The 12,748-nt window shown below is 45.9% G+C and overlaps 1 protein-coding gene across 6 annotated transcripts in view; it reads right to left on the bottom strand.

Moving 5' to 3' along the window:
- Positions 1 to 12,748, bottom strand: part of FEZ1 (fasciculation and elongation protein zeta 1) — a 67,494-nt gene that overhangs the window by 11,334 nt on the left and 43,412 nt on the right. For 4 of the 6 annotated variants that reach the window (XR_014464130.1, XR_014464128.1, XR_014464132.1 and 1 more), the window contains 6 exons: positions 9,140 to 9,305; positions 5,004 to 5,278; positions 4,842 to 4,922; positions 4,361 to 4,436; positions 2,049 to 2,114; positions 1,267 to 1,361 (listed from right to left, as the gene is read on the bottom strand). Coding sequence is in view for 1 of the 6 variants with exons in the window: in XM_083163546.1 (XP_083019672.1) it covers positions 2,049 to 2,114; positions 4,361 to 4,436; positions 4,842 to 4,922; positions 5,004 to 5,278; positions 9,140 to 9,305 (664 nt within the window). In the remaining 5 variants the exon portion in view is untranslated. The remainder of the gene's footprint in view (positions 1 to 1,266; positions 1,362 to 2,048; positions 2,115 to 4,360; positions 4,437 to 4,841; positions 4,923 to 5,003; positions 5,279 to 9,139; positions 9,306 to 12,748) is intronic. The other 2 variants (XR_014464129.1, XM_083163546.1) reach the window with 2 other exon arrangements.

Genomic DNA, 12,748 nt, shown 5'->3' with positions numbered 1-12,748 from the left:
GGCAAGTTTAGCGGAGGTAGCGGGATGTGGTCTCCGCTGGGACGCACTGTCGCTAACCGCACCGGAGGGACCGGCGCCATCTTGCCCTGATCGTCGGTGCACAGAGCTGGGGGGCTCAATACAGACCGCCTAAGATCCAGTGGATGGCAACCGTGGTGGGTTTCGGAGCCATTTGGTATACTCCCGCTTTTGTCCTGTGCAGCCGCCGGGTGGTCCAGCGCCTTAATGTATAACTGGTGAACTGACACCGTTCTCTTGGCTTAGATATTGACCTACGACACTGCTGAATGTGACCCATTTTTGGCGGACCACTATACATATTCACTCGAGTCACTTGTTCTTTTGCTAAAAATGGAATCCTCTGCTACGCAAATCCTACATGCTATATACGCTTCATCTGCCAGACCTCTGGCTGGAGTGTGTCAGCAGTTCCTGCAAGACGAAGGCATTGATGCTATGGACTGGCCCGCCCGTTCCCCAGACCTGAATCCAATTGAGCACATCTGGGACATCATGTCTCGCTCCATCCTCCGTCTGCACCACAGACTGTCCAGGAGTTGGCTTTAGTCCAGGTCTGGGAGGAGATCCCTCAGGAGACCATCCACCACCTCATCAGGAGCATGCCCAGGCGTTGTAGGGAGGTCATACAGGCACGTGGAGGCCACACACACTACTGAGCCTCATTTCATTTGTTTTAAGGACATTACATCAAAGTTGGATCAGCCTGTAGTGTGTTTTTCCACTTTAATTTTGAGGGGGCTCCAAATCCAGACCTCCATGGGTTAATAAATTTGATTTCCATTGATAATTTTTGTGTGATTTTGTGATTTTTTGGCACATTCATCTATGTAAAGAACAAAGTATTTAATAAGAATATCTCATTCATCTAGGATGTGTTATGTTAGTGTTCCCTTAATTTTTTTGAGCAGTGTATATATAATTCATTCAGAGAGGGGGTTAGAATGGTTGATAACTATATATATAATTTTAAAATTTAGGGCCACTGCCGCTCCTTTAAAATATATAAAAGAGAACTTCCTATAGCCAGAAATCTGCCTGGAATGAACGGACGTTTAGTTTCTCATGTTACATGTATGTTGTATCATAACTACCAAGTACTGATACCCTGCCTGGGGGACATTCATACCTGTACATTGTGCTCCGGTCTCATCATAGTTACAAACTTCTTATATCTTACGTTGTTTCACACATTTTAGAAAATGAAAACAAATGGTCCAATGGGTACGGACAATGCCACATAGTTACCTGATCCTAACAGATTAGTTACAAGCGGATCCAGTGCTCCGGCCATCTGGTGGGTCACCCAACACACCCACTGCTGCCCTGCTTACTGCAACTACCTGTGTGTAAAAAGACCACGTCTGGATAGGCAAGGTCTGTACGGCAGACATCACAGGACTACGTTCCTGCCAACCTGCTCATGTCTTGGACCCGCAGCACCATCCAACTAATGCTGGTCACACAGCAACATTGTACGCAACAGGCACTCGACTGGCTGCCAGCATCAGAAAGTGCATGCACTCTTGCCAATGCTGGGTGCGACAATATGTGTCCACTCCTGTCGGTCCTGCAGCAATGCCGAGGGAGGAGAACATTGACAATGAGCGGGAATGCAGGATCAAGCGTACACACTGGGCGATACTTACATTCTGTCTCTACGACCTATTGTCATTGCAAAATCGCAACGACTATCATCTAGTGCAGTGGTTACCAACCCTGGTCCTCAAGTACCCACCTGGCAAGTGCACAGGTGCACTCATTATTTAGACACATTTTAAAAGATCCACTGCACCGCACTGTTGGGGGTACTTGAGGAGCGAGTATGAGAACCCCTGAACTAGTGTGTATGCACCTTAAGATCGTGCTACAAGCGAGAGCGAGAGCAGCAGCAGCAGGTCGCAGTCATTGCTGAGGTTTGGGATTACACAGTTGTCCGATACAAGCGGTAATTACTGGATAACATATGTATACAAATAATAGTGTTCAACTATAAAATCAATGGATTTAATCAGTTTCTGAAATGTTACCTTTTAAAATGTATTCTGTTAATAAGGTAGGAACCTTCTCACTGTCTTCTTTCATTGCAAACAATACTGGGAAGACAATAACAACACAATGTGTTAATGACAATGCTGCAGACACAACAGAAAGTGGTAATACATACACTAGGCACAGGAGCTAAGGAACGAGGCAACAACTCCAATACTGTTAGGGGTCCAATATTGAAATGGGGAAGGTTGCACCATATATTATTATTCACCTGGGTGGCAATAACATAGTCGCTAGATTTGATACTTAAGGTGGGCATACATCAACCCGATTTGGACCGATTTTGGCCGATTGCGATCAATCGGCCCGATAAATCGGACCAAATCGGTTCTTCATGACATGGGGTTGGGTCCGATGCGCGGTCCCGTGCCTATCGGACCCGGCCCCAGGGGTCGGACCGGCGGGACATACGATGTAGGTCAGTCGGGGCGGTGAGGAGCAGTGGGGGCGGGCGGCTGGGGAGCAAGCAGTGGGGCAGCAGCGCGTTACCAGATTGGGGCGGGCAGCGGTGACCATCAGTCTCACTCTCCACTGTCCAGCGCTACCGCCCGCGGCTATTACATCTTTAAAATAACATGTCAAATGACTGCCCGGCTAATGATTGGCTGAGATAGAGCACTCTCAGCCAATCAGTGGCCTCCCACAGTGGAGAGTGAGACTGATGGTCACCGCCGCCCGCCCCAATCTGGTAACGCGCTGCTGCCCCACTGCTTCCTCCCCAGCCGCCCGCCCCCACTGCTCCCTGTTATTTTTTTTACATGAGATAAATCGCATGCGATTTATCACATGTAAAAAATGGCACATCAAAGTCCTAATCGTATGTGAGCCTCCCGGGGAGCTGCCGGGCGGCTCGGAGGAGAATAGGGTCCGACTTGTCCTCAGGACAAGTCGGCTCTATGTATGGGAGGCCTTTAGGCCCTTATTCAGATCTGATCGCAGTACAAATTTGTTCTCAAAATGGGCAAAACCATGTGCACTGCAGGTGGGACAGATGTAACATGTGCAGAGAGAGTTAGATTTGGGTGGGATGTTTTGAAACGGAAATCTAAATCGCAGTGTAAACATGATGTAGCCAGTATTTACCCTGCTCAGAAACAAAATAACTCCCAAATCTAATGGGGCCCATACATCTACAGATCGATTGTCAGATCTGACTGGTTGGAACAAACACCTGGTAATATCTGAATGACAGTTTTTGGCAGTTTTTCCAGCAATTCAAAGGTAAAGGTCAACTGTCATTTGGTCTCATCCATTACCAGGTGTTTGTTCCAACCAGCCAGATCTGACAATCGATCTGTAGATGTATGGGCCCCATTAGGGAGTTATTTTGTTTCTGTGCAGGGTAAATACTGGCTGCATTCTTTTTACACTGCAATTTAGATTTCAGTTCCAACACACCCCACCCAAATTTAATGTTACATCTGCCCCACCTGCAGTGCACATAGTTTTGCCCATTTTGGGAACAAATTTGTACTGCGATCAGATCTGAATAAGGGCCTAAGTGTGGTCCAGCATAGTACCAGGAGACGGTGGTCTGAGCCCTGTAGAGGAACGGCACGAGATGAGGGCCATAAGGTAAGCAATGCTGCGGCTGGTAAGGTCATCGGGAACACTTGTACAGGGCAGTCAGTGTGCACTTAGCAGAGGCTGTGATGCAGCTGAGACACAGTGAGTGTATGGGGGTTCGGATCACAGCCAGGAGTGGGGAGCAGTAAGTTCGCCATGGCCTATGCAGTGGGGATAGTTAGTTATATGTTGGTGACCTGATGGCCCTAGGCCAGTTACATGATTGAGTCACAAGGGCTGATGTCCTGCAGTGCCATAGATTGGTTACTGCTGGTAACCAATAAGACTGGGCTCTCTCCAGCTCGTGCAGCACAGCCATGGCTGTCTGGCTGGGGGCCACGTCATCAGTGCAGGTCCCATTGCAATGCACCAGCTGCACTATGGTAGCTAGTTACCACCTTGCAGCCCTAAAGTCTGATCTCGCCTTCTACAATTCTGTATTTATTGTATATTGGGCATTTATATATTACACTGCCAGGGAGAGTATACATGAACCCACTTGTGTGTTTGCTCCACCCACAGATGATTTGGTCCCGCCTACTTGAGGAAACTTTTTTTAATATATTTTATTTTTTCTCCATCAATTTACACCGCGAAAAAAAAGGCACGCATCAATTGCTGTAATTCATCGCCACTATAACGCTGTAACAGGTAAACTTGCTAAATAATATACTATTTTTAATAAATAAAATAATCTTAACTCGCCATTAGGGGGCAGCCTTACTGTTTGTCAGCATCTGTAGGTCTTCAACAGACGGGGGCGTGACCTTCTTCTCATACGGGATGACGGTGTTCAGATACTGCAAGAGACGGTCATGTGTCAGTGTCATATTACATATATCACTGAGCCCTTTATTATGGGTAAAAACTTTATCCAACTACAACTCGGAGGTGTCGGCATCATAAAATCGGCAGCTGCCCGAGAGACCATGCAATTCTCACTATACTTTATTTATATGACGACACAAGGGTTCCGCAGCACCTAGCGCAGTACACAAACAAATGAGAAGCACAAGAAACCAGGGTAAGAGAGAGATGGAGAGTGAAGGGGAGAGGTAGAGTACGATGCATGAGACTGGGACAGGAAACGTTTCCTTGTGTGTTCTGTAGTCCGCTCAGCTGACGCAGTATACCTAAACGTACCCCATAAATTGCTGTTTTCCCGCATCCCCAAACCCCTTTGTTTAGGGTGTTGCTGTGCTCACCTGCTTCTCGTTTCCTGAATTACCAAACGTCTGTCTGATCCCAGTCTGGAGAATGTTGGAGATCCCCTCCATGCTGAAACGCTGGGGAAGATGACAGCATGTGTCAGGATGGATACAGAGAGGAGAGCTAGAACAACAGCTGGGGCATTATTACGCGGGTACCTTCATGGGCATTTGCCCATTTCTCTCTGGCCGATTGCTCTGCAAGCTGAGGCCTTTCTCTTTCCTTCTCTTTTTCACCATCTCCCTCTGCTCCTTCTGCTTGTTCTGAACCTCCAGGAGAGCCGTGATGAAGGAATTCTTCACCTCCTTCTCAAACTCCAGCTCATCCCGCCGGGCCAGCTGCTGGATCAGTTCTTCAGAGTAGTCGCAGATTGCTCTCTCCACGCGGTCCAGCAGCTGCGTCAGCTCCGGGATGTCCATGTGCTGCAGACCTGCTGGAGGGGACGCAAGTGGGAAAGTGAGACTTCTCGCTCCAGGCCACGTGTATCAAATTAGTTATGGAATAGAGAAGTCTTCTCAACGGGTCACATCAGAGGGGTCAGAGATGGGGCTGATACACCACCTCAGGTCAGCACTTTATGGGAATAAAAAGGTCGAAATGATGGTACTGTGGTTATTGCCAGTTACTCATCCTCATCATTCACAAGATTAGTCAAAAGTGATCACACTGATAATAATATTATATTTATTTACAGTTTCCTATATAGCGCAGCAGATTCCGTTACAGCGTCTTATATAGCGCAGCAGATTCCGTTACAGCGTCTTATATAGCGCAGCAGATTCCGTTACAGCGTCTTATATAGCGCAGCAGATTCCGTTACAGCGTCTTATATAGCGCAGCAGGTTCCGTTACAGTGTCTTATATAGAGCAGCAGATTCCGTTACAGCGTCTTATATAGCGCAGCAGATTCCGTTACAGTTTCTTATATAGCGTAGCAGATTCCGTTACAGTTTCTTATATAGCGCAGCAGATTCCGTTACAGCGTCTTATATAGCGCAGCAGATTCCGTTACAGTTTCTTATATAGCGCAGCAGATTCCGTTACAGTTTCTTATATAGCGTAGCAGATTCCGTTACAGTTTCTTATATAGCGTAGCAGATTCCGTTACAGCGTCTTATATAGCGCAGCACATTCCATTAGTGTCTTATATAGTGCAGCACATTCCATTAGTGTCTTATATAGCGCAGCAGATTCCGTTACAGCGTCTTATATAGCGCAGCAGATTCCGTTGCGCTTTACAATGGTAGACATTGATAGAACAAACTGGGTAACAACAGACAGACTTGGAGGTAATATTGTATGTATGTTTTATACAGACATTTCCTCTGAAGCACAGTCAGCCATGGTGGACACATTTACACTGCGGAGGAACCTCACTATTTACCTAACAGAGCACATTGAGGACAGTCCAATGGGGTAACAGGTAGCAGATTAACAAAAAAAACAGGGACCCACTAGAACTGCAGAGCCAGAGACGCACCTAAAAATACTCGGAACAAAATGAACAAACAAGGTGGAAAATATACTATAGAAACCTTTCCAACAAGGACGGGAACAGCCCAAAACACAGTTACGCAAATCTACACTACTGGCGCCAGCAGACGACTTGCACATAGACTGCATAGCCTTCAGGCAACAACTAGGATTAAATGCTTAGCCGGCACCAGCGCAGGAAAGATCCAAAAAGCTCTGGGCGTAGACATTAGGGAAAATTCACTACAGCTTCTAAAAATAAGAAAAGAGGTGATGTTGCCCATAGCAACAAAGGAGAGTATGTCTGGCATTTCTCTATTGCAGCTTAACAAATGCTAAACAGAATCTAGTTGGTTGCTATGGGAAACATCACCTCTTTTCATGTTTAGAGGCTTTAGTAAATTTACTCCAATGTCTTTTCTACTTATTGCACTCAGCTATATAATCTGCTGGCGGATGGGACCATGAGGGAACCGCCTGATTCAGACGCCATGTAGAGGGCGTGGCATCTCCAAGCAAGGGTGTGTCAGCCCCTGGAAGGATTGTGGTCATTGGTCGCTCAGCTGGGAAGTCCTCGCTAGCCGTACACATTCATTTACAAGGCAGAGTTTCACTATAGCGGGGCTGCATCTACCTGTTCGCTGGATGATGCACATTCGCTCAGTAGTGATTGGTCTGAATTACCCCAACTGTCTCCTTCCTCAGCAATCTACCCCTTGTCCAGCATGTACGCTCAGTACTCAGTACATACACTCTGAGCGATTTCCCCCATCCTAGTGATTGTCACGGGGGTGGATGGCCTTCCATAGCAGGATGCTCCCCGTCACACATCTTTTGGTATGTCTGCCCTACAGGGCCCAAATACCTGCCAACCAGCCCCTAGCTGCCATGTAACAGGCTGTAAGCCAGCCCCTAGCTGCCATGTAACAGGCTGTAAGCCAGCCCCTAGCTGCCATGTAAAAGGCTGTAAGCCAGCCCCTAGCTGCCATGTAACAGGCTGTAAGCCAGCCCCTAGCTGCCATGTAACAGGATGTAAGCCAGCCCCTAGCTGCCACGTAACAGGCTGTAAGCCAGCCCCTAGCTGCCACGTAAAAGGATGTAAGCCAGCCCCTAGCTGCCACGTAACAGGATGTAAGCCAGCCCCTGTAACACGAGTCACAACCGTCTGTAGCACGAGTCACACCCGTCTGTGACGCGAGTCACACCCGTGTGTAACACGAGTCACACCTGTAAGTAACACGAGTCACACCTGTAAGTAACACGAGTCACACCCTTAAGCAACACTAGTCACACCCGTGTGTAACATGAGTCACACCTGTAAGTAACACGAGTCACACCCGTGTGTAACACGAGTCACACCCGTAAGTAACACTAGCCACACCTGTAAGTAACACTAGTCACACCTGTAAGTAACACTAGTCACACCCGTGTGTAACACGAGCCACACCTGTAAGTAACACGAGCCACACCTGTAAGTAACACGAGTCACAGCCGTATGTAACACGAGTCACACCCGTCTGTAACATGAGTCACACCTGTAAGTAACACTAGTCACACCCGTGTGTAACACGAGTCACACCCGTAAGTAACACTAGTCACACCTGTAAGTAACACTAGTTACACCTGTAAGTAACAAGAGTCACACCTGTATGTAACAAGAGTCACACCCGTATGTAACACGAGTCACACCCGTAAGTAACACTAGTCACACCCGTAAGTAACACTAGTCACACCCGTAAGTAACACTAGTCACACCCGTAAGTAACACTAGTCACACCTGTATGTAACACTAGTCACACCTGTATGTAACACTAGTCACACCTGTAAGTAACACGAGTCACACCTGTAAGTAACACGAGTCACACCTGTATGTAACACGAGTCACACCTGTAAGTAACACTAGTCACACCTGTATGTAACACGAGTCACACCTGTAAGTAACACGAGTCACACCTGTATGTAACACGAGTCACACCTGTATGTAACACGAGTCACACCTGTAAGTAACACTAGTCACACCTGTATGTAACACGAGTCACACCTGTATGTAACACGAGTCACACCTGTAAGTAACACGAGTCACACCTGTAAGTAACGCGAGTCACACCTGTATGTAACACGAGTCACACCTGTATGTAACACAAGTCACACCCGTAAGTAACACGACTAAAAAGTCAAAATTGATTTTAGGTATAGATTGGGCAACATTCAGCTTTTTGTTTGTGTGTCAATGATAAGTTTAGGTCTTAGAAGCGTATATTATAACACTCATATTGTAATAATTAGGAACGCAGGTGTAACTATACAAGTCCACTCCTACAGTACGTCCATTCTGTTGTAACATGAATCACACATATAAACAGTAACAAAACTACTAAGAGTGGACATTGGTTTCTGCTTCTATGCATTAGTTATGGCTATGTACTCCATATATTACTATCATATTTCTACATTGTTGCATTTCAGCTTTATTTTTGTGTGTGATGTATTTAAACTTGTATAAAAGAACAGGAAATGTAACGTGAGTCACATGGAATGACCCTATACATGTTTGATAAAACTGGTAATTACAAGGATTTCATGCTTTTAATGACCTCTTTGTTTAGAGTGACTGTTACTGCTAACAGCCACCAGGGGGCAGCCTGTGAATACAATAACACTGCAGATTGTGAATGTGCGCCTGGTAATGTAGAGGGCACAAGCTCATGCTACATCCAAATGACATGAATTGGTAATAGATTCTCTGATTCTCAGTAGTTGGTTGGATTGCTCTGAAGTGACAGCATTATATATAAAGACTGATCTGGGGATAGGGCCTTACCCTCAGCGGTCCAGTTATTGTTGAAGGTCTGGCTCAGAGCCTGCATCTCCTGGAGGAGGATAGAGTCGGAGTGAGAGCTGATGTCTTCCAGGTCCTTCTCCTCCTCATCCAGCTCTTCCTCCGGGTCCGGGGAATTCTGCATCATCTCCTCGATCTCTTCTATCACCTGCAATCAGAAGACACAGTCTGCTGCTGCTTACAGTTCTCCTGTCTCTTACATCCACAGCACCCTGCAGTTCATGCATTGCTAACTACATCATGCCATATTTCTGGGAGAGTCTGCTTCATAGCCCTTAGCAGAGCCTGTGAACATTAAAGCTGTGCCCTGTGGTGTATGTTACAGGAAGACATTTTATAATGACCCCCATAGAGGTGGAATAGAACCTGTGGCGAGCCCACGAGGGGCTTCTCTGCTCTCCCCCCTGTTGGAGCATCGGCAGTCAGGATTCCGATGTCGGGTCGTCATACCACACCCAGCTTGTATATAGGGTTATTATCTAATAACAGTCACTCACATATTCTGCTGCACAATGACAAGCGCAAATGATTTGTGTCTGAATACAGCATTAGAATGACGGAATCCTGAATATATGATTACAGGCCTATCAGTCCCAGTGCAGCCTGGCCCCACTCATACACGCTGCCCCCTGGCACATCCGGAAGTGATCTTGCACCGCTGCGGACCAGTATCGCTGCAGAAGCAGAAGCGCTGCGCACTGTGGGGGTTTCCCATAAATACAGGCAATAAGTGATGATTATCATCCTAAATGGACGGTTAATAAATAGGCCCATATTGTATATATTTATAGAGGCCTTTATTTTACCAGCAAAGTGGCGTTCTCACCCGATAAATGTGTAGTTTATCTGCACAATTGTATAAACTGTATATAAATAAATAAAGCACTTATTTAGGCGGTGCCCATATACTGCCCCCTGGCACGTCATGGTATATAGCTGCCTACTGCACCTCACTAACATAGTGCTAGGGAGTATAACATGCACCTCTGTGCTGTTCTATTACACATTGTGACAGGTCTATGAGCAATGGGATACACTGGTGGATACATCTTCAGCACTGTCGCTGTGACAGAGTTACAGAACATCTAGCGCTGGTGGGAGCGTGACATCGGGTGATAGATTACAGGGTTCCCACTCGTTTCCAAGGCAGCAATCTCTGTGTGCACACACTGGGGGACAATGACGTCCTCAGCAGCCTGGCTCTAATGTACCTGGGTACATCATCATGCAGCTGAACACACACACAGACACACACACACACAGCTTCCAGACCGGCTCCTCAACATGCAGGATTTATCCAGGGCGTCATGCATGTCATACGGGGCGTATTGTATGTAACAGACCTCTGTATGAGGTGACATTCACCATAGACTGATCCCAGGCCTCACTAATGCTGCCATTATCCTCACATACAGAGTATGACGTCATCTGCCAGAACAAAGACCTCACCAAACGGTGACAGTGACACCATGACTTCATACCCATGTGACAAGCGCAGTGACATCTGTATAAAGGTCTCGGCACCCATAATACAGTGTTGGCTCTGCGCAGTGCGTTCAGCAGCGTCACACAGCAGACGCCCGGCTACAATATGAGGACCCTGAATCCTGAGCTGGGAGAAAGGCGGAAAGTAACTGTGCACCCAGACAAGCCGCATCGCTCTGCAGGGGGGGGGGGGGGGGGGGGGGGGAGGAGGAGGAGATAACTTTTTTAGTTTGCATGCAGGGTATACTAGGGTTCTATGAAGAGGTTAGCAAAAACCTCGATAATGGAAATGCTGTAGATGTGATTTTCCTAGATTTCGCTAAAGCATTTGATACTGTCCCACACAAGAGATTGATTAATAAAATGGAGAACCTAGGATTGGGTGAAAATATCTGCAGATGGGTAGGGAATTGGCTATGTAATAGAGAACAAAGAGTGGTTGTGAATGGTGCCGTATCAGATATGATACCGGTACTAAGTGGAGTGCCCCAGGGCTCGGTTTTGGGGCCCATTTTGTTTAACATTTTTATTAACGATATTGGGATAGGGTTACTCAGCAATGTATCCATCTTTGCGGACGATACAAAACTTAGCAAAGTCATCAAATCACCAGAAGATGTCACCATGCTTCAAAATGATCTTGCAATTCTAGATGAGTGGGCTAAAAAATGGAAGATGAGGTTCAATGTAGATAAATGTAAGGTTATGCACCTTGGGAGACACAACCAGTGTGCAAGTTACAACCTTAGCGGAGAGGAACTGGGTAATTCCATACTTGAAAAGGATCTAGGAGTCCAAATAGACAGCAATCTAGGATGTAGTGCCCATTGTAATGTAGCTACAAAAAAGGCCAACAAAATTCTGGCATGTATTAAGAGGGGAATGGAAACTAGGGACTCAAGGGTAATTATGCCACTATATAAAGCATTGGTGCGACCTCACCTAGAGTATGGAGTACAGTTCTGGGCCCCACACTATAAAAAGGACATCATAGAATTAGAAAAAGTCCAAAGGCGAGCAACAAAGCTTATTAGGGGAATGGAGAATTTAACCCCTTCACGACATTGCCTTTTAAGGTAATTTTTTTTTTTTTTTTCCTCCTTGCGTTCAAATAAGCGTAACTTTTTTAATTTTCCGGCTATATAGACACACGAGGGCTTTTTTTTTGCGGGACAAGTTGTACTTTGTAATGGTACCATTTACTGTACCGTATAATATTCTGGGGAATCAGGAAATAATTCAATGTGGGGTAAAAAAAAAAAAAAACGCCATTGCACAATTTTGCGCTGGTTACGTTTTTTTTGGAGTTCATAGTTCGTTTAAAATGATGGGTTATCTTTATTCTATGGGTCGTTACGATTCTGGCGATACTAAACTTATATAGTTTTCGTTATGTTTTACCACTAAAAAAAAAAATCGCAACTTTTACGGTTTTTCTAATTTGCGTTGCGTCGCCATGTTCTGCGGCTTATAACTTTTTTATTTTTCCACCTACGGACCTGGGTGAGGGCTCATTTTTTGCGGGCTGAAGTGTATTTTTTAATTAATACCATTATGGGATATGGGCGACTTTCTGATCTCTTTTAGTTATTTTTTTTTGGGTACGCGATGCGACCAAAAAACGTAGTTTTGGCGTTGGGGATTATTTTCCGTTTACGCCTTTAACCGTGCGGGATAACTAATGTTATATTTTAATAGATCGGACTTTTAGGAACGCGGCGATACCAAATATGTTTATTTTTTTTATTTTTTATTTATTTTTATTTGGGAAATGGGGAAAGGGGGGTGATTTGAACTTTTAATATTTTTTTTTTTTTTTTTTTTTTAAACTTTATTTTTTTTTTTTTTTTACTTTTACTACAAGGCCCCCTAGTGTACTTGACCACTAGGGGGCGCGATCGCCTGTACTAGGTTCAGCCATAGAGCTCTATGGCTGAACGTAGTGATTTTATGCACTTCCTATTACATCCTGCCTGAGGCAGGATGTAATAGGTATGCATACACGGCCAGCACAGGGGTCTACATTAGACCCCTGGCTACCGATCGGCACCCTCCGATCTCGCTGCGGGGGGCCCCGATCGGCGCCGGAGGGGGGCGCCCCCCCTC

The sequence above is a fragment of the Crinia signifera genome, chromosome 19 (assembly GCF_055691185.1).
Source record: "Crinia signifera chromosome 19, ASM5569118v1, whole genome shotgun sequence".
In the NCBI taxonomy this organism is placed as follows: Eukaryota; Metazoa; Chordata; class Amphibia; order Anura; family Myobatrachidae; genus Crinia; species Crinia signifera.
This window is presented reverse-complemented; position numbering and strand designations above follow the sequence as displayed.